Here is a 24763-nt window from a genome sequence, read left to right on the forward strand (position 1 = left end):
CCGCCGCCGACACGACCGTTGAAGATCACAATGCCTCTGAAGATTTGAAATTTACAGCAATATTCTGTATTTTGAATCAAACCGATGCGCGACCCCAGAATGCATTGCAGTTTACAGCAATATGCTGTATTATTAGAAAACAGCCAGCTGCTGTAAAATAATGCTGTAATTTTTACAGCAATTCATTACAGTGTACGTTAGCTAAAACCAATGTGCTGGGTAAAGATTATACCATTTATATCAGTACTGAATCAATGAGGTGTTTTACTTGTGGGAAGTACGTTCATACAAAACTGGTATGTTCAATGAATGATGAGGCTAACACTAATGTGAATGAGCTTAATCATTCTACGGAACATTTGCCTTCTGCTCCAGTAAATAATGAAGGTGCCAGCAGTGACAGAATTGATAAGGTAATTGAAGCTCCTTCTCTCTGTGAAGATGGAGAAAGTGCTAACGAGCCTATAACGAACGAGCACGTTGACGATTTGACACATTCTTCCATGAATACCGTTGTAAGTGTAAATGACAGCACAGTGCGGGCTGAAGTAGAGCGCGCTGACGCAGATCTCGCCGGCGAAATCGGTGAACCGGAGCGGCCAGTAGAGCGGGCTGAGCTCGTGATGCCTGACGGAGAGTTGGTCGATTCGCAGGCATCAGGATTTAGCCTGTCTCAGGGTGATGCTGGTGTATTGATAGAAGGAAGTGAGAAGGATTCTGATAGTGACACTTCTGATATAGCAGAAAATCTTACTATTGCAAATTCTCAGGGAGGATCTGGAGAGAATGGTCACATTTTTAAATTAAAGCATCCTTATTATACTGTTAGTCAAATTAATAATTTTTTGGACAATACCTTTAACCAGCGAAAACCAAAACTTGAGAAATACTTCCCAGATTTACAGCTCTTCGTTGATTCATGTACAATGGCAATAAAAAAGGCAACACTGGAGGAGCTTGATCAGCCTAAACGCTACAGGCTCAAAAAATACCTGAGCACTGTTAAACAAAAAGATTAAAAGCTCGGTTCAAAGACTATAGGGGTCATGATTGTCAGTTTATTATTTTGGGTTTCTGGATACCTTAACATTATCTTTTCCATGGCATCCATACATATTGGATCTTTTAACATCAATGGATGTCGGGACACGACAAAGAGACTTGCTCTGTTTAATTATTTGCAACTTAAAAAGGCAGACATTATTATGCTTCAAGAGACTCATTCTGACTTACAGAATCAGACACAGTGGAATTGTGATTGGAAGGGAAATATTTTAATGAGCCACGGGACTAATCTTAGTGCTGGTGTTGCTATACTTTTTTCTCCATGTGTCTTTAATCAACCAGTTATGTTTGAGATAATACCTGGTCGACTTTTAAGAGCAGATATTATGGTTGGACAAATAGGGTTTTCTTTTTTTAATGTATATGCTCCAAATGTTGGACAAGAGCGAAAGATATTTTTTGAAAAGTTGTCAGATGCCTTGTCACAGTGCCCACAGGATAATGTTGTGGTAGTTGGAGGTGATTTTAATTGCACTATAAACCCTGATTTAGATAGGAATCACGATGAACCTCACTCAAGTTCTGCAGAAGTTTTAAAAAATGTTATTGGTTATCATGATCTTGTTGATATATGGAGAGATAGTTTTCCTGGGGTTAAACAGTATATCTGGTTAAAAGTTAACTCAAATTCTTTGTCTGGAGCGAGACTTGACCGATTTTACGTTGCAAAGAGTAATAGTGGTAGGTTTTATAACAGCCTAATAGTACCATCTTTTCTATCTGACCATCATTATATCTCCGTGGCTGTTTCTGTCCTGTCTTCTAAAACTCACAAATCACACTGGCACTTTAACAACAGATTATTACAGGATCACTCTTTTATTCACTCTTTTGGCTTTTTTTGGCAATCTTGGAGAGAGGAGAGATGTAGTTTTCCTTTATTAAGTCAGTGGTGGGACATAGGCAAAGTGCATATTAAGTTGTTTTACCAACAATATACTGCCCATAACACCAGAACTCTCAGAGAAAAAATGAGATCTCTTGAAGAAGACATTCTGAGACAAAGTGACCATGGTGACTGTTGATTCCATTGAGAGAAATAAATTCCTTCTAAAGACTTTGTTGGAGGAGCAAAGAAAAGCAGCTCTCTTAAGGACCAGATATTCTCAATTAAATGAAATGGACACTCCCTCTGTATTCTTCTTTGGTCTGGAAAAAAACCCAAGAGAACATAAGTACTTCCATAAACTGAATTTACCACAGGGTGGTGTGACAACTGACCAGCAAGAAATCCGCACTCATGCACTTTCCTTTTATGAGGGCCTCTACTGTGCTGAACTATGTGATAGATCAGCAGCAGAACAACTTCTGTGTGATTTACCACAGTTATCAGAGGAAGATCAACATATCCTTGAGAACGTCCTCGGGTTACGACTGTAACCCTTGTTCCCTGAGAAGAGAACGAGAACTGCGTCGAATGACACTTTGGGGGAACGCCCCTCAGCGTAGCGCCTCTGAAGTATGAATGAAACTGAGCCGATCTCTGATTGGTGCAACGTCATGACGTAATGGGTGGCGGCAGATAGGCGGAAGCTATAAAAGCAGCCGGCACACATAAGATGTCAGCTTCTGTGATGAAGCAAGCGCTCCCAGGCAGGGTAAGGCGTGGCCAAGGGACGCAGTTCTCGTTCCCTTCTCAGGGAACAAGGGTTACAGTCGTAACCCAAGGACGTTCCCTTTCGAGGGAACTCCAACTGCGTCGAATGACACTTTGGGGGAACGAGTACCCACTACGCCACAACGCGCCCTGCCTGCCCTAGTGTGAAGCTGCTCACAGGCACACTTAGGACGCGAGCACAAGAGAGCCGGGTGTAGACGGAATGTCCAAACTATAAAACCTAATAAAGGTATGAGGGGTAGCCCATCCTGCTGCATCGCAGACCTCCTGGATGGGGGCCCCCGCGAGAAGGGCTCTAGAGGACGCCATGCCTCTGGTAGAATGAGCCCTCACGGCCAAAGGTGAAGGCATACCGCGCACCTGATAGGCCGTGGAAATCGTTTGGACAATCCAGTTGCTGATGGTCTGCTTTGAGGCGGGAAGCCCCTTTCTGGGCGACCCGAAACACACCAGCAACTGGTCCGACTTCCGCCATGAAGAGGACCTCTGAATGTAAATACTCAGTGCTCTGACAGGGCAGAGCATGTGAAGTCTCTCTTCATTCGCCGTCACGTGAGGTGGAGGATGAAAAGCCTGCAGAACCGTAGGCCGTGCCGCACTGGACGGCACCTTAGGCAAATAGCCGGGCCTAGGGTGAAGAATGGCCTTAATGTTGCCTGGAGCAAACTCCAGGCACTCGTTAGATATGGAGAGCGCCTGGAGATCTCCTACCCTCCTCAGAGAAGTAATGGCCAACAAAAAGACCACCTTCAACGAAAGGTTCTTGGCCTCAGCCGACTCCAGCGGGTCGAAAGGGGCCTCGGCCAGTCCTTCGAGAACCACTGCCAGGTCCCAAGTGGGAACCCTGGTACGAGCCGCAGGTCTCATCCTCCAAGCCCCACGGAGGAAACGTACGACCAATTGGTGTCTCCCCAGAGGCCCATCACTCAGAGGAGCGTGGAAAGCCACAATGGCAGCCACGTACACCTTGAGTGTGGACGGGGTAAGACCAGGGGAAAAGCGATCTTGGAGGAACTCCAGCACTGAAGCCACTGGGCAGTTAACTGGGTCCACCTCACGCTCCCTACACCAAACGGTGAAGACGTTCCACTTTAGGCCGTACAATTTCCTCGTGGATGGAGCTCTAGAGCTGAGTATGGTCTCCACTACTCCAGCTGATAGGCCGGCCTCTAGGTACTGTGCCCCCTCAGGGGCCAGACCCACAGTTTCCATAACTCGGGCAGAGGGTGAAATATTGAGCCCTCTGCCTGTGTCAGCAGGTCCCTCCTGATGGGAATCTCCCATGGAGGGCCGTCCAGGAGCAAAATTATGTCGGAGAACCATACTCGGGCCGGCCACAACGGGGCTACCAACAGTAGACTGATCCCGTCGCGACGGACTCTCTCTAGAACTCCCGGGAGCAGAGCGATCGGGGGAAATGCGTACAGACGTAACCTCGGCCACGTCTGCACCATGGCATCCAACCCCAGCGGGGCTGGATGGGTGAGGGAAAACCACAGTGGACAGTGGGTCGTCTCTCGAGACGCGAACAAGTCCACTTCCACTGGGCCGAACCTCTGAGATATTGACTCCACCACCTCGGGGTGGAGTCTCCACTCCCCGGGCCTCAGCCCCTGTCTCGACAGGATGTCTGCTCCCTGATTTTGACTCCCCGGGATGAATGTTGCTTTTAGAGACAACAACTTCCCCTGGGACCACAGGAGGATCTGATGCGCCAGTCTGCATAGAGGGCGAGACCTCAGACCCCCCTGATGGTTTATATAGGCCACTACCGACATATTGTCTGACCTCACAAGGACATGATGACCTTTGAGGTCCGGCAGGAAGCTCCTCAGAGCTCGGAACACCGCCAACATCTCCAGGCAGTTTATGTGCCAGGAGGCATGATGGTCCTGCCATAGGCCTGTCGTAAAGCGGCCGTCCATGACCGCGCCCCAGCCCGTGAGGGAGGCGTCTGTCGAAACGGTTCTCCGGCGACATGACGCTCCCAACACTGGCCCTTGGGACAGAAACCAAGCTTTCTTCCACATAGATAGGGAACGAAGACATCTGCGCGTAACCCTGATCATGCGGAACGGGTTTCCCCTCGGGGAGAACCCCTTGGTTTTTAACCACCACTGAAGGGCCCTCATGTGCAGCAGGCCGAATGGAATGACACTGGACGCTGCTGCCATGAGCCCCAACACTCTCTGGAAGTGCTTCACAGTGATGGCTTGGCCTAGCCTTATCCTGGACACTGTGGTCAGGATGGACTCGATCCGCGCGGGAGACAATTGTGCTCGCATCGTGACCGAGTCCCACACCACTCCCAGGAACGTAGTTCTCTGGGCTGGTGTCAACACGCTCTTTTTCGTGTTGAGTCTCAACCCCAGGCTCTGGATGTGAGCGAGGACGACATCTCGATGCCGAACCGCCAGCTCCTGTGACTGTGCTAAAATCAGCCAGTCGTCGATATAATTGAGCACCCTGATGCCCTGAAGCCTCAGCGGTGCCAGAGCTGCATCCATACATTTGGTAAATGTGCGAGGGGAGAGAGCTAGGCCGAACGGAAGAACCCGATATTGGTACGCTTCGCCCCCGAAAGCGAACCTCAGGAACTTCCTGTGAGATGGAAGGATGGATATGTGGAAGTATGCGTCCTTTAGATCTATCGTGACAAACCAATCCTCGGACTGAATTTGACTCACGATAATGGGAATAGTGAGCATCTTGAACCTGAATCTCCTCAGAGAACGGTTCAGGTGCCTGAGATCTATTATTGGACGCAACCCCCCATCCTTCTTGGGAACTATGAAGTAGCGGCTGTAAAACCCGGACTCCCTGTCCGGTGGAGGAATACGATCTATAGCCTCCTTTGCCAGCAGGGAGTTTACTTCCTGTTCCAATACCCGACCCTTCACTGGGTCGAGTACAGTCCAGACCACCCCGTTGAATCTGAATGGGCGGGAACTGAACTGCAGCCTGTACCCATTTTGAATGGTGCGCAGGGCCCAAGGAGAAATATTCGCCAGATTTTTCCATGCATCGAAATATTTTACCAAGGGAACCAGGCTCTCGAGCCTGGCTTCGGGTATTAATCGGGATTCGTTCTCGGCCCCCTGAAGCGGATTCCCGGCAGGGCTGAACCGAAAACGATTCTCGATGGGCGGACGCGAATGCTGCCTGACCGCAAGCCTGTGGGGCGGACAGTGCAGCCTGCGTTCGCTGGATACCGATGTGTCCCGAAGCGTGTTTAACGGCGGGAGAGCAACATCGATTTCCTGCGGGCTCCGTGAAGGAGACGACCTCGGTCGTTCCACCACGGGTGGGGCCGCCCGCAGAGATCCTAGAGTAGCTAGGATCTCTTTGACGAAGCCTTTTTAGCCTGCAGGACGGCAAAGAACGGCAAGCCCCGGTGATGAGGTTGTTCCCTGTGCTGCAGGAAGCGCTATCCAGTTTACTTTTAGTCTGCGCTTCCTGCCTCTCTTGTGGCCAGCTGATATTTAAATGAGCCACCGCACGGGAAACAACCTCAATCAGCTCCTCATACGCGGGGACACGGGGCGGCGAGTCGTCCCCGAAATCCCCGCCCTCGATGCTGAGCACGTCAACCTCCTCAGAGGCAGACAGCTCAAACATCGGATCCTCGACTCGCGCAGAAGAAGCCGCGGGGCGGGCTTCTGCGCGAGGCTCGAGGACATCAGAACTGCCCGATGAATCCCGAGAAGGTGCCTCAGCAGCCTCGAGATCCCCGGACAGATCTCTTTGCGAGCCCCATGAAGAGCGTCGCCGCCTCAGCGGACGCGGGTCCCGCACCACGGGGCTCGCGAGGCTGACCATCTTCATCAAAGATAGCCAGCCGGGAACGCAGCACACGGATTGTCAACTTTTCACAATCCTCGCAAGCAGCCCCCTCGAGAGCTGCCTGCGCGTGCTGCATTCCCAAACAATGTGTGCACAGTTGGTGTGTGTCCCCGCCCGTGATGTAGCGAGGGCAAGGATGCACACACTTCCTGAAGCTCACACTCGCCATTTCACTCATTCAGGAACAGACAACAATAAATAAGACAAACAGTCACAGATAGCGCTTGCTGAAGAACAGAAAGCTGACATCTTATGTGTGCCGGCTGCTTTTATATCTTCCGCATATCTGCCGTCACCCATTACGTCATGACGTTGCACCAATCAGAGATCGGCTCAGTTTCATTCATACTTCAGAGGCGCTACGCTGAGGGGCGTTCCCCCAAAGTGTCATTCGACGCAGTTGGAGTTCCCTCTAAAGGGAACCCTATATCCTTTGCTGAACTTTCTCTTGCCGTCCAGGAGCTGAAACCTGGGAAGTCGCCTGGTCTGGACGGTCTTTCATCGGAATTCTATTGTGCCTGCTGGGATTTGATTGGAGAGGACTTGTATGCAGTCTTCCTGGAAAGCTTTAATCGAGGGAAACTTCCATTGAGTTGTCGGAGGGCAATCATAACATTGATCCCAAAAAAGGAGATCTTGGGTTCCTTAAAAACTGGCGACCAGTGTCACTGATCTGTGTTGATTTTAAAATTTTATCTAAAACACTAACTAATAGAATTAAAAAATATATGTCCAATTTAATCCATGAAGATCAGTCATTTTGTGTCCCTAAACGTATAATTTTCGATAATCTTTTTCTCGTAAGAGACATTATTTCAGTTGCACAAAGACACAAATTGGACATTGGCTTCCTCTCCTTGGATCAGGAAAAAGCTTTCGACAGGGTGGACCATCTTTATTTGTTCAAGACCCTTGAAGCTTTTGGTTTTGGTGCCAATTTAATTTCTCTTGTCAAGCTACTGTACAGTGACATTTACAGTATGTTACGAATTAATGGGTCTTTAACTAGACCTTTCTCTGTGACTAGGGGAATAAGACAATGATGTCCTCTGTCTGGTCTTCTGTACTCTATCTCCATTGAACCTCTGCTAGTTATGCTGAGGAAACAGTTGTGTGGTATTGGTGTCCCAGGTTTCCCAGAAGTAGCCCCGGTGAAACTTACAGCGTACGGAGATGATGTGACAGTAATAATCAAGAGCACTGATGATGTTACTAAACTTATTTCTTGTTTGAACAAGTTTCAGAATGCTACATCTGCTCGTATTAACTGGGATAAATGTGCATCCTTTTTGTCGGGAGACTGGGTGGATATAGGACCACCTCACTTGCCACAAAGTGTAAATGGGTTCAAGATGGATTTAAAGTACTTGGTGTTTTTTGGGGGACAGCCCAATACACTGAAAAGAATTGGGAGGGATTAGCAAATCGGGTGATCGGTAGATTACAGAAATGGCGATGGCTTCTCCCACAGCTCTCTTTCAGAGGGAGGTGCTTGATTATCAATAATCTGGCTGCCTCAATGCTATGGCACAGAGTAACTGTTTTAAATCCTCCAAAGGAGTTGCTTATTACCATTCAAAAAGCTTTTGTGGATTTTTTTTGGAACGGTTACCATTGGCTTATTCCTGGTATACTTTACCTTCCTGGGGCTGAGGGAGGTCAAGGACTAATACATATAGAGTCAAAAATACTAGCAATGAGATTACAAACTTTACAGAGGCTTTTGTATTGTTCTGCTCCTTTACGATGGGTTACATTTGGGTTGTCTATATTGAAAGATTTAGGTGGGATAGGCCTAGATAAACAGTTGTTTTTAATGGAAAAGCCCTTTGAGGAAAAAGCACACGTTTTCTTCCCTAATTTTTACATGTTAGTAATTAAATCGTGGAAATATTTAAATTTGCACTATGGGCTTTCTGAGCCTTTATTTTTTAATCCTCTTATAAAGCTACCATCTAATGTGTCTTGTTTTGTTCCACATTTTTTAAATGCTGGAGTCAGTAAAGTTATGGATTTAATTGATTTGACACAATGTCAGTGGCGAACTGTGTTGTCACTTGCTGCACAGGTTAAATTAAAATCTCTGAGAACTGTGGATAGGATAATTAAGTGTATTAGGGATGCTTTGCCCCCTGCATTAATGTTCTGTATAAACTCAGCCCTGGTAGATGGGTTTTCACCTCAAAACTTCCCTGAGCTGAAGGTGATCCCTAAAGATGGAGGAGTTGGGGGTAATTTAAACCAGACTACATTGTTGAAGGGATATGGGGATTTGGTTTTTCATAATGTGGAGAACATTTTTTTTATTATATTTGTGTTAAATCTGTACATGTTGGACATTTGCAAGGAAAAACAGATACTAAATGGAGGGATAAGATCTCTATTTGTGATGAAGTTCATCCATCATGGAGAGTATTGTATAAACCTCCTATCTCCAACCGTTGTGGAGATATTCAGTGGAGAGTACTCCATTGTGCTATAGCCTCAAATAGTTTGGTATCAAAGTTAAATAAGATTGTTCTGTTATGTCCCTTCTGTAATGCTCATGATACTGTTTTTCATGTGTGTTTTGAATGTCCAAGACTTGGTCCTTTATTTGTAATACTTGAAAAGTTGATCACAAAATTAGGGTATTCATATAACAATACCTTGTTTATAATAGGATATAAATATAGAAGGTCATGGCAACAACAATGTGTTCTTGCCAATTTTTTAATTGGTCAAGCTAAGTTAGCCATTTTGAAATCCCACCAGTGTAAAAATACAGGAAAAGAAGTTGATATGGAAGCTATGTTTAGGTCTTTAATAGAATCTCGAGTGACCATTGAGTATACATATTACAAACACACTGATAATGTTGTTTTGTTTGAACGGGGATGGGGTGTGAGAGAGGCACTGGTGACTGTGAGTGCGTATGGAAGTTTAGTTTTTAGCTGGTAAAATGGTTGTTGTTTTGTAATGTATTTTGTATACAATATTTTCTTAAACCCTAAACTGCTTTAAATAAAAGGGGTTTAAAAGTCTCTCTCTCTCTCTCTCTCTCTCTCTCTCTCTCTCGCTCTCCCCCCCCCCCCCCCCTCTCTCTCTCTCTCTCTCTCTTCCCCCCCCCTCTCTCTCTCTCTTTCCCCCCCCCCCTCTCTCTCTCTCTCTCTCTCTCTCTCTCTCGCTCTCGCTCTCCCCCCCCCCCCCCCTCTCTCTCTCTCTCTCTCTTCCCCCCCCCCCTCTCTCTCTCTCTTTCCCCCCCCCCTCTCTCTCTCTCTCTCTCTCCCCCCCCCTCTCCCTCTCTCTCTCTCTCTCTCTCCCCCCCCCTCTCCCTCTCTCTCTCTCTTTCTCTCCCCCCCCCTCTCCCTCTCTCTCTCTCTCTTTCTCTCCCCCCCCCCCTCTCCCTCTCTCTCTCTCTCTTTCTCTCCCCCCCCCCTCTCCCTCTCTCTCTCTCTCTCTCTCTCTCTCTCTCTCTCTAGCCAGAAGACTTTGAGGCTGTCCATTCCCACACCTTCAAGGCTAAGACTTTCAAAAAGGCAAAGAGTTGTGCAGTATGCAAGCAGGCTTTGACGAAGGAGGGCCTGGTCTGCAAAGGTCAGTACTGCCATTACAACAGATTCTATAAGGTAATTATTATGATGGTGACATACTATGATTCAGCACCAGACTAACTCAAAAGATCTGTGTTGATTATTTTATCCAAGAATGGTTACTGAATTTGTTTTTGTTTTTTATACAAAATGTTTATTGTAAAAATGTGAAAGAACAGAACATCCATATTATTATTAAATCTAGTTCTTTCTTTGCATCTGTTCATATATCATACAAATATAAGAAATATATTTTTGTAGCAGCAAGGCTGTTATAATTAGCCTGTTGTTCCCTTTTGAAAGGGAATGAGACATTGCGTCAGAGCGCAAAATCAGATAAATGCTTATCTAATCATGGCAATCCTATTGGCTGGCGACGGCCTATGACATCATCACTAGTGCGACCCGGAAATATATAAGGGGAGCCTGGAGAACATGTCAATAACTTTTTCGTCTTCAGGGACTGTTTTGTTTTTACGCTTCAACCTGAAACTTCAAAAAGGTAATCATGGCTTATGAAAAACACTTCAGGAAGTGTGTGCATCCGTGTCTAAGATATTGATACTTGATGACACACAACTTGTGTGTTCATGAGGGATCTGCTTGTGCCACTGTGAGTTTTTTTCCCTTGAGAAAACTCCACTCTCGTCGGCTCTCTTCTTAAATGGAAGAGGGACAGACATCTGTACCAGGCGATTCAGGTCCCACTCGTGCTGAGGCAGAGCAGAGACTAGAATCGTGGGGCTTTTCAGAGGGAGCTCGCTGTTGAGGTTGAGAGAGTTGTTAATCTCTCACGCCCTTCAGAGACTCGTGAGAGTGAGCTGCAGGATGAGGATGTGTGTTGTCACTAACATCCTCTGATCAAGCAGCGAATGCTCTGCTGTGTATAAAAACAACCAGCCCAACAGAGCAGGAGATGGCTGATGATGGTGAAGAGGATATACAACCCAAACCCTCACAGCCACCCTGCACCGCGTATGTTAAGCTGTTGAGTGTTATGGAACGCACTTCTATGAGACTTCTAAAAAGAAACTGTCCTTGGAGCGTGTGAGGGAAGAGAAAGCTCGTGACAGACTTCACGAATGGTTTCTTTCCAGCCATCAAGCTCCAGCTCTCGTGAGCCTTCCATTCCTGCCGGATCTACACAATGAGATTGGAAAGGCATTGGAAGAACCTGTTTTCAGCGCGCATTCATCGCCATCAGGGAACTACACTGATGTTAAGGGGATGCGCGAATACGGGTATGTGTCGATGCCCAAATTGACTAGATGTTCGCGAACTATCTCACGGCTGGAGAGGCATCGACACTAAGTGCTCAGGCCCTACCTCTTAGGCCACTAAAGTATGACAGCACGCTTAAATGGCATGGCATACGCGGTGGCGGGTCTGGCTGGTGATGACTTGCACACAATGATGGTTTTGCAAGCATACCAGGCTGATCTGCTGACAGATTTGAGGCATTTAAATCTTTCACCCCATGCGCTTCTTGTATCAGCCTGAGGCTGGACCTATTATGAGTTATTCCTTCAATTTGGAACCCTCCTGTAGGTCTGGCATCGGGTTTGGTGGTAAGTTTTCTCTTTCATGCTCTTATGGTGATAGACCTCCAATTTTGTGAATGTCGTTTAGGCCATCGCTCTATGGGCAGCATGTTGAGCTCTGTAGGTCTTCTCCCTTTACCTGAGTTTTTAGTAAGGTTGAATGATAGGCGTATAAGTATTAAGGGGGCGTTAAATATGGTTTTCATAGGATGGTGGAATTAGGGGCCTGAAGTTCCCATATAGGTAGGCTATGCATACCCTTCCCATAGGCCTCCTATTATGTTAGAGTAGTCAGGCTTATATACCTGGAAGTGCCAATCTGTAGTAGTGAATAGCAGCATAATTAGCAGGCTATCTTCAAAACGCCTCCTATGCAGATATATCATGGTCAGGCCTTTTATCTCCAGAAAGTAAGAAGCAGTGTGCTCAGGCCTCCGAACTTTGGAGCTGAGTATTGTAGCTAGTTTATCCAGCTAGGATAATTTTTTTCCACAGAGCCCCTTGAATAAAATAATTCAAGTCATTGAATGTCGTGGGCCGCTTATTGTGGCCTCCATATCCTTGGGTTTAGTAGAAAATGTATAGTCTGTCTTGTAAAAATACAAAATAATAGGCCTCGACACTAATACATTCCTCAGGGTCATGCTGATAGTACTCCCCTTGTTAGGGACTTTATTTAGAGTACTTTTCTACCCATAGCTCGTATGATATTACCCTTCACCACCCTGGCTCAGATAGAGACAGATTAGTTATTCCCTCCCATTTGGGGTGGTTGAGGATGCTCCCTTAGAGCCGAAGCACTGCCTGGGCTGACTCCCATGACATTTGAAGATTTAGGCCTTACAGTAGGCCTTCTCGATAGTGCGGTAGCGTAAGATTTTTGTCCCCTTGCTTTAAAAGGGTCAGTAGCACTTCTGCTGAGTACACTGCCTGTTGGCAATGTAAAACTTAGAGCTGGAGGCGCTCCTCTTATTATACCTCCCCTTATTAACTCCCCCAGCCTCCACTGGGCTCTGAAGCACTATATAGATCAAGGATCGAGTAGAGTCACTCCCTTCTTTTGCAAGGGTTAGTAAGCGCTATGCTGAGTTCTACTCTCCAGGATGCCCGTCTCTATGATCCAGTCTGTGAGTGCTTACTGCCACTATATGCAGTCCTCCCTAGGCTTGATAGCACTTTTACTGAGTACACTGCCTGTTGGCAATGTGAAATAAGTATAACCAGGCCCACAGAGATGTCTGTGAGAGCAACTGACTTCTGTGACTAGCTCTGCTAACAGTCCTGTTATGAGTCCTTCACCTCCTTGAAGACGGATCCCCAACGAGTTGGATGCTTAGCATTGCAAAGACAAAACCTAGCCCAGAGCCTGATCAATATTTATCAGAGTCCCTTTCACAGTGCCCAGCCTCCACAGGGCTCTGAAGCACTGTGTAGATTCAGGATCGAGTAAAGTCACTCCCCTCATTCGCAAGGGTTAGAAAGCACTATGTTGAGTTCTACTCTCTAGGATGCCCATCTCTATGATCTGGTCTGTGAGCAATCACTGCCACTATCTGCAGTCCTCCCTATCGGATGTCTCCACAAGTGAGGCAAAATATGTCAGAGACTCTGTTTAGGAAACAGACAGGTTGTTGGCAAGACTAGGTAATTAAATTAGACCAGGTCAGCATCCCTGCTGGCATGTGGGGTTGACTTCATGTCCCCGTCAGAAAGTGAGTGGACAGGACTCCTTTGGACCCCCTGGCCATATTCCCTTAAAGGAACCCCCCTCTAAATTCGGGCTATGGTATCCATGCCTTGAGCTGGCTCGAGGTCAAGTCCTTTGTGTGAAATTACTTCCTCGCTTAGCATGAAGCTCGGGCAGTGGCAGTAGGGAATACTGTCACTGACAGCCTGTATGTGACCCGAAGGGGCAGTGTTTTTGGCATTTCAGTGTAACTGCGGTTTTTTGACGTTTTTTTGTCACAGCCATAATTTGGCATGCACTCCCCTCAGCATGGCAGCGTGGGTAGATCGTTTCCCATAGCACGCTGACGCAGTGCGAGTTCCCTTTCCAAAGGGAATGTCTCAGGTTACGACTGTAACCTATGTTACCTGAGAAACGGGGAACAAGAAACAGCGTATTTACGCTATGCCTCGGGGATGCCTGCTGAACAGTCCCCATAGACGATAAGTTGTTGACATGTTCTCCAGGCTCCCCTTATATACTTCCGGGTCTCACTAGTGATGATGTCTGTGATGATGTTCGTGTATGTGGGTGAAGGAAGAAGAAGACAGGGTCGGCGAACTTGGGACTCGCACTTTATTTATAACAAAATAAGAACAAAAGAAAAGGTGCGCTCGTGCACCTTCACCGTAGCATACCACTACAGCACTTGAATATAAAAACACTCTGCCCGCTGTATAAATAGCTCAGTCCATTCAGTCAAAACTCTTGTCAATCCGCTTGTTCACTGTGGGTAACGGCTGCGGGGCGCGTGCGAGTCCCAGGAGCTTATCTCTCTTGCTCTCTCCTTCCTGGCAGCTTATATGCGGTCTCCACGCCAATCACTGCAATCAGACACAGGTGTTCATTATCTGCACTTGACCTACTTACTCACCGCACAGCTCGCTGACTCGTCTCTCGCTACAGACTTCGCGAGACCACGCCCCCCCTCGCCACAATGTCATAAGCTGTCGCCGGCCAATAGGATTGCCGTGATTAGATAAGCGTTTCAGACACCGGTTCAAGCAAAGGCGTTCCCCATAGCATTCTGACGCAGTCTCGTTCCCTGTTCTGAGGGAACATAGGTTACAGTCATAACCTGAGACGTTTTACCCTATAGGAACTAGTGTAAAAAAATGCCTTTCTGAATAGCAGACATGCAAGATTGCAGTGGGGCAGCAAGCTTTGCAAAAACACCACAGAGCTTGACAAACTCACTAGCCATCCGTTACTCTTTTGTTCCTTCAAATGTAACCCCTTCACCCGGGTCCCACTCGACCCGCTCCGAGCGGGCCTCGAACCCCGGTCTCCGGCATGAGAGTCAGGCGCTCTAACAAGGGCTAAAGACTGCAGCCCCTAGCATCTGTCGCTAGAGAGCCTTTTTTGAGATCAGAGGAGTGAGGTTTACTCGCACAGCGACTACTAGCTGGCCTCCATTACACAAACATCACACTGCCCTTGCCTGTTTACACTTTTTTTCCTACTAATTGATAACATTTGTGATACAGTGAAGTTTATTTCTCTCTTTCCATCAAAAATGGTCAATTAAACAGACAATAGTACCACTTTTTGTAAATGCTCTTTAGTTTTCCTGTCTTTTGACGATTGATTGAATCATTTTTTTCTTTGTTTTAAACAAAATCAAACAAGTCAAGTCACCTGTATTTGTATGGTGCTTTTTACAATACAGATGGTTTCAAAGCAGCTTTACAGTGATAACAGCAAATTAATTTGGCTGTACAGTAGCTCTAGAAGAAAGTCATTGTCCAGTTTATGTAAGTTCAGCATTAATTCATTTCCATTGTAAAGAACACTTAATGAAGCACCATTATGCTGTTGTTAAAGGCAACAAGTGATGGAAAACATGTACAATTTGGTTGTGTTTAAGGTAGACTAAAGCTCTATCAAACATGGTCTTCAGTGGTGGTGGGCGACCACAGTCATCCACACACACAATAAAAAGTACCCTACCCATGTGAACTGCGAACCCAGTACTGACAATAAATCAAAAATAAATGCAAAGAAACAGTTTGTAATATTAACTTATCCTATGTATTCATGAAATAAAAAATAAACACTGTCAGGACAGATCATATAACAAAGTGTTTATGTGGCGAGGGTGGGGGGGGGGGCTTAGGAGCAAGGTGAGAGATGCCAACTAAGATAAGCAACCTGGAAGTTCACATTAATAAAACGCAAATACGGTTTACATGGTAGCCAACTACGCCACCTCAGGAATTTCACCCAAGGATATGTAAGACAACACAGGTTCGTTCTTACCAAGGAGGACTGAGACAGTTCTGACAATTAAAAGCAATTTATTACAAAAATCTTTTTCTCATTGAGAAACAACACATTCACTAATAAATACCTTTCTGACATTTACCTCTTAATTACCCATCAATTAATCCATTAATCAAAGACACTAACAGGAAAAGGGATCCCTGACCCACCTTGTAAGTAATCACTCATTAGACTGCACCCACACGCAGTGACCCTCACTACAAAGGCAATGAAACAAATCCACACTCCAGTGTGCTGAACACTACACCCCAAAAGTGGGTGGGCCAGATAGCCGTTCACAAATGTCTCAGAGAGAAAACCACAGCACTTAAATTCCAGGTTCCCTAGAAAAATACTCACAACACACAACATATTAATACAGAAGACAAAAGCAGCAATACATTTACAATAAAGACAAAACAGCAGCTTAGTCTGGGTCTGTGTGTCCTGCGCAGAGCTCCGAGCTGGAAGCACGCTGTTAGACACGACCCCAACCTACACACACACACACACACACACACACAGCAGTGAAGTTTAAGCACATTTAAAGCAGAAGAGAATCCCCAAAAAGAGATCATACTCACTGCGTCAGAAAAACGTATTATATTACACAAAAATAAATCACATGCCACTTTACACTCATCCACATACCAGAGATTGGAGAAACAAGTAACCCAAACTACACGACTCCATCCGGGAAGGGCATAAAATGGACAATTAGGAATGGCTGAACACAAGCTCAGCTACCTGTGCACCTTGCTTTTATTAAAAGTGCAATCATGATAATGATTAACCAGCCGGTATTGAACACAGCTGAATCCATGGGGAAAATATTCCCGTTCTCCACCAGGGGGAATAATGGAGGAAAATCCCCAATCTGCTACCCTTAGAACTGTCTTATATTTAAAAATCTGTACGTTTATATGTAAAAAGTCACTTAGTGACTGATTTGAAAAGTTAATAATAAAATGAACAACAAAGTAACACATTATATAGACAAAGTCTATTATTTTGCATTTACACCAATAATTGATGCACAGATAATTTGTTCTGCCCATTGCTATGGTTATGACTGTCAATCAGATTCAATCGCGCATTTACATAGGTTTTCAATCCAGACACTTTGATGTGTAGTTAGCAGCATGAAAAATATAAGTTATTTACAGAAAGCGAGCAAATATTGCTGCCATTAATCAATGAAGCTGTCAATTACTTCAGTTCAACGTGAGGTACACAAAGCTGCACTCTTGCCAAAACTCTCGTTATAATCAATGAAGCGGTCAACGCTGTTCAATTAATCTTATATTGACAGTTTGCTTATAATTGGTTGGTTATAATAAAAGGATTCGCGAGAGTGCAGTACTCAGCTGCACCGTTTTAAACAGTGTTGAGCGGGTTCTGACTAACTTAAACACAATGCTGCAAAAAACACATTGTAAATATAAACATTTGCCGCTCTCCACAGAGCACATACACAAACAGTCACGCGAGCATTTTAAAGCAGCCGGCTATCAGAGGGTACTGGTACTGTGGAGGGTACTGTGACAGGTATTGTCACATTAAATTATAAAATAAATCTTTGGTGGCTGCTAAAACATTTGGCTGTCATTCCAGAAAGTGCTTTGAAATTGATGCAGAACAGAGCTTTAAGCACAGCAAAACACCTAGAAACAACTGGAACATTAATGTAATGCTCTTACTTTTTTAATGAATAATGAAATTATGTTGAAACCACCAAAACAAATCTTTCACAGAATTCTACAAGCAAATAATTTTACCAGATTGCTTTACCATTAGAAAAAGTTATAATTGACCATTATGCTTTCTCTAAGAGGCACACATGATCAGTCACTTAATGGTTGTGGACACCATAGAAATTATAAAGTTGTGCCATATACTAAAATATCTGTGACTTCTCTTATAAAACAATTTGTTGTTGTTGTTGTTGTCATACTGTATATAGCTGCAGAATAGCTTACTTTAAATTAACTAACTAAAAAATATTGAATATTAGCAGACAGGCTGTCAATTCATTATTAAGCAATAAACTGTTTCCTCACACAAGTAGTTTGTTTAGCATACTGATACTCTCCTTAATTTACATTAGGGATGGACATGAAAACCTCAAGTACTCAAGTATTCAGTACAGATCAAAACTATAATCACTTGACTAATATAGTGCTGGCAAAATTAATGCGTTAGAGGCAGGGTAGGGGATTTTTTTCCAGAAACATTTTTGTTATGCTGGTTGAAAGTCTCTTCACATCTTGTTAGCGAAGGGAACAACACTATGGCCACATTAAGGAAGTATTTTAATAGTTTATGGTCATGTGGCCCAGGGTGACAAGTCCTTTTGTTTCGTTGTGATATACAGTATTACACACATTTTTGTCATGTATTTCATATTAAGTTTAAAAAAAGGTTTCATAGATAAGAATTGTTGATAACACTTTATTTTGATGGTCCCTTTTGAACATTCTGTTAACTATAAGTAACTTTGCAACTACATGTCAACTAACTATCATTACAGTATCAGTAGACTGTCTGCTTAATATCTGATAACTCTTTATTGTAATGATCCTCCAACAGACACTCTACTGACTATAAGTAACTTTGCAACTACATGTCAACTTATTCTAACCCTAACCCTACCAGTCTACTAATACTCTACTAATACTCTGAGAGTTAGTAGACATGAAGGTGCAATGTTACTTATAGACAACAGAATGTGTTAGAGGGACCATCAAAATAAAGTGAAACCGAATTGTTTAATGATTTATGTTTTAAGAGCGAACACACACTTAAAGCATAGTTTAAAACTTATTTATAAATGTACATTTATTTGTTTCATATTAACACCAATAAAAATATTTTTTTTTTGTCGCTACCTAGCGTTGTTGTGCTAACATTCCATGTGAAGCTAATGAGGAAATAACGTTTGTTTTTCATTGTTTTCCCTTTGCCAAGTGCATTACAAGTGCTTCATTATGACACACAAGTGCCATACTCTCTCCAAATTCCCCAATTTAAGGTCTCTGGTCTCAAGAGTTAGTAGGGCATAGGGATGCTCACTTCCGCTTGGAATTTGCCCTGTATTTTCATACCTCCACACACGCACCCTGCTTGCGCAGACATCTCACGTTATCAGCGCGTTTCATGCTATGCAGAATTCAATCCTAGACAGATGTCAGTCACCTTGCACTGTAAAAGAAACAGCAGCCACCTTTTACAGTTCCTCCTGAACCAAAACAACGAGCTTATGCTTCGTTAGAGCCATAACTACTGTCATTTGGATTCAATGGCAGCACTATCAACGCCAAAATGAATATTGCATATTTTGAAATCTGGATATGCCAAATGCAGCATTTAATTAAAGTCACCATAATATCTTAATTGACCAATTATATGCTTTATAATTGTATTAATCTTTAATGAAAATAACTTCCCCCTCCCACTTGTAGCGACAGCTCTTCTCTGATGAAATGTTTTTTAGTACAAGGATGGGACAACCTTGGCACTCACATGAGATTGCCATGCACGCTATGGCGTTGCTGCAGGTCCATCAGGCCAAGGCACTGCACGAGAGTGGTCACAATCCACAAGTTCTCGAGGAACTTCGTGCCGCGATGGAGGTTACCGCCCGGTCAGTGGGTCATGCGATGTCCACACTATTGGTCCAGGAACGCCATGTCTGGCTGTGTCTAGCCGACATGCAGGAGACCAACAAGCTCTGATTCCTCAACTCCCCCGTGTCCCAGATCGGCCTCTTCGGCAACGCAGTCAGAGCTTTGCCCAGCAGTTCTCGGCTGTACAAAAGCAGACTGAGGCCATCAAACATATCCTGCCGCGGCTGTCAGCTGCTGCCTCCACCCCATCATCCCCAGCCCCCCAGTCTGCTCGTCGCCGGGGGCGTCCTCCTGCTTCTGCCCCTGCTCCCGCATCGCAGCAGCAGCCTCCACCTAAGCGGTGTCGTAAAGCCGGTCGCAGGCAGGACGCCCCGCCCATCCAGGCCCCCACCAAGAAGAGTGGCAAAGCCAAGAGCAAGCGGCCCTAGGACGGGCGACCCAGAGATGGAAGGGACTGCTCTCCAGGAGACGATGACCGCATCACTCCATCCCCCGGGAGAGGGCCGGGCGGAGAATCCTATGTTTCATTTTCTTTATGTTCCGCTGCTGGCCTCAAAACCAGCGGTATCCAAAATCTCAATAAAAGAGCAGTTTCTACCATATCTGAGTCCGAAGAGGACCCGGAGGGCAGTGGAGGGACAAAATCCTCACCACTCTCATCCACCTCCTCTGTCGCCAGCGGGCAGCAGTGTGCGGTCCGAGAGTACCACCGAGCCGCCTCCTGCACCTCCTGCCCCGTGGAACCAGGTAAGCGTTGCACAGCACACTCAGACGCTGCTACCGGCCGCCTCCCAGAGAGAGCCGCCCGTGCCGTGTCCCTGTGTTTCACCTCGCTGCTCCACTCCGGGTACACCTATGGTCCCTTTGGTCCCGCTTGTACGGTCTCTGCGAGCCTGGTTAGCGCTTCCCAGGCCGTCTCGCTGGCTCATTCGGACCATCAGGCGCGGCTATGCGATTCAGTTCGCCCGGTGTCCCCCCAAGTTTCGGGCCATCCACTCCATTACAGTGAGAGCAGTCGATGCCCATGTCTTGCGTGCGGAGATCGCAGTCCTACAGGCGAAGGACGCGATACAGCCGGTCCCTCGAGCCGATATGAGGTCAGGGCATTACAGTCCCTACTTCATTGTACCCAAGAAAGGGGGTGGGTTATGACCTTGGACCTGCGAGTTTGAATCGGAGCCTCCACAAGCTACCATTCAAAATGCTCAAGCAGAGACGCATTTTCGAATGCATCCGTCCCCAAGATTGGTTTGCAGCGATCAACCTGAAGGACGCCTACTTTCATGTCTCAATTCTTCCTCGACACAGGCCGTTCCTGCGCTTTGCGTTTGAGGGTCGAGGATATCAGTACAATGTCCTACCCTTCGGGCTGTCCCTGTCCCCCCTGTTCCCATGAGAGAACAGGACGTTCACATCCTCAACTATATCGATGACTGGCTCATACTAGCACACTCTCGAGATCAGCTATGCGAACAGAGGGACATCGTACTCAGGAACCTCAGGCAGTTGGGTCTTCAGGTCAACTGGGAAAAGAGCAAACTCTCCCCCGTGCAGAGGATCTCTTTTCTCGGTATGGAGTTGGATTCGGTCACACAGACAGCGCGCCTCACAGAGCAGCACGCTCAGTCGGTGCTGAACTGCTTGAACACGTTCAAAGGCATGACAGCGTTTCCACTGAAATTATTTCAGAGGCTCCTGGGGCATATGGCAGCAGCGGTAACCCCACTAGGCCTGCTTCATATGAGACCGCTTCAGCACTGGCTTCACGGCCGAGTCCCGAGATGAGCGTGGCATCACGGCACTCACCGGGTGGCAATCACACTGCCAAACCTTCAGCCCGTGGTCAGATCCCTCGTTCCTGCGGGCAGGAGTCCCCTTGGAACAGGTTTCCAGGCATGATGTGGTATTCACAGATGCCTCTGCCACTGGCTGGGGTGCCACATACGACGGACATGCAGTGTCAGGGGTGTGGACGGGCCTCCAACTGCATTGGCACATCAACTGCCTCGAGTTGCCAGCAGTACGTCTCGCCCTGTGGTCCGTACGGACAACACTGCGACCGTTGCATACATCAACCGACAAGGTGGTCTACGCTCCCGTCGCATGTCTCAACTCGCCCGCCATCTCCTCCTCTAGAGTCAGAAGCATCTGAGGTTGCTGTCCTGCCATGTATGTCCCCGGCTTGCTCAACCGTGTGGCCGACGAGCTATCATGAGCTGTGCTTCTGGGAGAATGGTGACTCCACCCTCAGGCAGTTCAGCTGATCTAGAGAGTTCGGGGAGGCTCAGGTAGACCTGTTTGCCTCCTCAGAGACCTCCCACTGCCATCTGTTTTACACCCTGACCGAGGGAACACTCGGCACGGATGCACTGGCACAAAGCTGGCCCCGGGGCCTCCACAAATATGCGTTTCCCCCAGTGAGCCTACTTGCACAGACACTGTGCAAAGTCAGGGAGGATAAGGAGCAGGTCCTTCTGGTGGTGCCTTACTGGCCCACCCGGACGTGGTTCCCAGAACTCATGCTCCTTGTGACAGTCCCTCCCTGGCCCATTCCTCTGAGGAAGGATCTTCTGATTCAGAGACGGGGCAGCCTATGTCACCCGAGTCCAGACCTCTGGAAACTCCATGTCTGGTCCCTCAACGGGACACAGAGGTTCTAGGTGACTTACCCCCAGAGGTACTTAACACCATCACTTCAGCACAGGTGCTGTCCACGAGACGGGTTTACGCCCTGAAGTGGAACCTGTTCGTCGAATGGTGTTCTTCTCGCTGAGAAGACCCCTGAAGATGTTTGATAGGGTCCGTGCTTTCCTTCTTGCAGCAAGGGTTAGAGTGAAGGCTGTCTCCCTCCACCCTCAAAGTACATGCTGCAGCCATTTCAGCATATCACGACCACACAGATGGCAAAACAGTTGGGAAGCACGACCTGGTCATCAGGTTTCTTAGGGGGGTGAGACGATTAAATCCTCCTCGACCCCCCACCATACCCTCTTGGGACCTTTCCCTGGTGCTTCGAGCACTTCAGGATGCTCCCTTTGAGCCTCTCCAATCAGTACACTTAAAGCTTCTCTCCGTGAAGACTTTGCTACTGGTTGCACTGGCCTCTGTCAAGAGGGTAGGAGACCTGCACGCATTTTCGGTTGACGAATTGTGCCTTGCGTTCGGGCCGGGTGACAACCATGTGGTTTTAAGACCCCGGCCTGGCTATGTGCCCAAGGTTCCTACCACTCCCTTCAGGGACCAGGCAGTGAACCTGCAAGCACTGCCCTTGGAAGAGGCAGACTCAGCCCTGACTTTGCTCTGTCCCGTTCGCGCTCTGCGTTTGTAGGTGGACAGAACTCAAAGTCTCAGGACCTCAGACCAGCTCTTTGTCTGTTACGGAGGCCAGCAGAAGGGAAAGGCTGTCTCCAAGCAGAGGATGGCCCACTGGATAGTGGATGCCATCGCCTTGGCTAACCAAGCACAAGGCGTGCCCTGCCCACTCAGGTTGCATGCACACTCCACGAGAGGCGTTGCATCCTCCTAGGCGCTGGCTTGTGGCGCCTCGCTAACAGATATCTGTAGAGCAGGGCGACACCTGACACATTCGCTAGATATTATAGCATACGTGTAGAGCGAGTCTCCTCCCGTGTTCTCACCCTAAACGGGTAGAAGCACCGAGAGGCCCGGCTCTGTCGGCTTGCTGCACCCTACTGTGCACCCTTACTGCTCCAGAGTGAAAAACCTGTCGAGTCCTACCTGTCGAGTCCTCCAAAACCCCTCGACCCGGACATATTGGATCATCTGAATTATTCTTTTGTTGATTTAGATGTTTTGGATCATTGTCATGCCGAAAGGTGAAACTTCTTTTTTAATTTTCAGCTTTCTAGCAGATCAATCTTAGTCTCATCGGACCATAACACATTTTTCCTCATAGGTTTGGCATACTGGTTATATGTTTTTGCAAAGTTTAGCCTTAACATAGTATTTTTTTTACATAGATTCAAGCTCTCAATTGCTGTTTCCACAGGGGAACGGGCTGAAACAGGCCACCAAAGCTGTCGGGCTCGAGTGGAACCCTCCACCGTGTCCTGCTCAGTCTCGGTTGGATGATTGGTATCTCGGGCGGGCCGTGCTGGGTCTCAGCCCGCCGCCCCAGTACCCTTCTTTCCCGAAGTGCATGGAGAGCTTACTTGGTCGTGGACGGCACCTTTTACTGCCGAAAATTGCCTGAGTGGTTCTTCCGCCCTCGCTACCCTTGTCGGAGGAGCGGTGAAGGGTTATGAGGCTATCCCTCCGGTGGAGGCTATCCCTCCAGTCTGTTGCGATACACCTGTGTCCAATGGTCGCTACATCCTGGAATGTGGATCCTTGTCTCCCCTCGCAGGCCTGTGAGTTCGCGTCAGGATTGACGGTCAGAGCTTACAAAGCTTACGGGCAAGCCACCTTCTCTTTGCATTGTCTTGGCGTTGTTGCAGGTCTACCAGGCCAAGACACTCATGGGCATGCATGAGGGTAGTCTAGACCGTGCACTCATGAGTGAGCTCCGCACTGCTACTGACCTCACCCTCCAGGGCACGAGTGTTGCAGCGTGTGCGGTCAGTCTTGCGATGTCCACCTTAGTGGTCCAGGAGTGCCATCGTTGGCTCAGCGTCGTTGCGATGGCGGATGCAGACAAGGTTTGATTCCTGGACTCCCCAATTTCCCAGGTTGAGTTGTTTGGCGACGCAGTGGAGAGCTGCACCCAACAGTTCTCCGCCGCCCTGGTGCAGACGGAGGCTCTCCGACACCCTGTCCCGGCGGCCCGCTGTTGCCTCCACCCCGCCGCCAGTGACAGTCCCTCCGCCTGCCCGTTGCAGAGGGCGTCCCCCTGCCACTGCCTCCGGTTCGTCAAAGCCTGGAAAGTGCTTCCCAACCATTCCACCTGGCTCCTCTGTACCATCAGGCTCGGCTACACAATTCAGTTCCGCCGGCATCCGCCCAAGTACAGCGGTGTTCGCCACACTTCGGTGTCCAGCGAATCTGCTCCTGTCATGCGCGCGGAAATCGATGTCCTGCTGGCGAAGGACGCAATAGAGCCGGTGTCAGTAGCCGATATGAAGACCGGCTTCTACAGCCCGTACTTCATTGTAGCCAAGAAAGGTGGTGGGTTACGGCCAATCTTGGACCTGCGCGTCCTGAACTGGGCCCTTCGCAAGCTCCCGTTCAAAATGTTAACGCAGAAGCGCATTTTCCAATGCATCCGTCCCCAAGATTGGTTTGCAGTGATCGACCTGAAGGACGCGTACTTTCATGTCTCCATCCTGCCACGACACAGGCCATTCCTGCGTCTCGCGTTCGAGGGTCAGGTGTATCAGTACAAAGTCCTACCCTTCGGGCTGGCCCTGTCACCCCGCGTCTTTACGAAGGTCGCACAGGCAGCCATCGCTCCCATAAGAGAGGGTGGCGTTCGCATCAACTATCTCGACGACTGGCTGATACTAGCGCAGTCTCGGGAGCAGTTGTTTGAACACAGGGATTTGGTGCTCCAG

The 24763-nt window shown here is 47.4% G+C and overlaps 1 protein-coding gene across 3 annotated transcripts in view; it reads left to right on the forward strand.

Moving 5' to 3' along the window:
* tns1a (tensin 1a) overlaps nt 1-24763 on the forward strand; it is a 320369-nt gene that overhangs the window by 59525 nt on the left and 236081 nt on the right. For all 3 annotated transcript variants that reach the window (XM_077199181.1, XM_077199182.1, XM_077199179.1), the window contains exon 2: nt 9988-10102. In XM_077199181.1, the coding sequence (XP_077055296.1) occupies nt 9988-10102 (115 nt within the window). The remainder of the gene's footprint in view (nt 1-9987; nt 10103-24763) is intronic.

Source organism: Siphateles boraxobius, unplaced genomic scaffold (genome assembly GCF_051911475.1).
Source record: "Siphateles boraxobius isolate OS27281-9 unplaced genomic scaffold, OSU_SipBor_1 41, whole genome shotgun sequence".
NCBI lineage: Eukaryota > Metazoa > Chordata > Actinopteri > Cypriniformes > Leuciscidae > Siphateles > Siphateles boraxobius.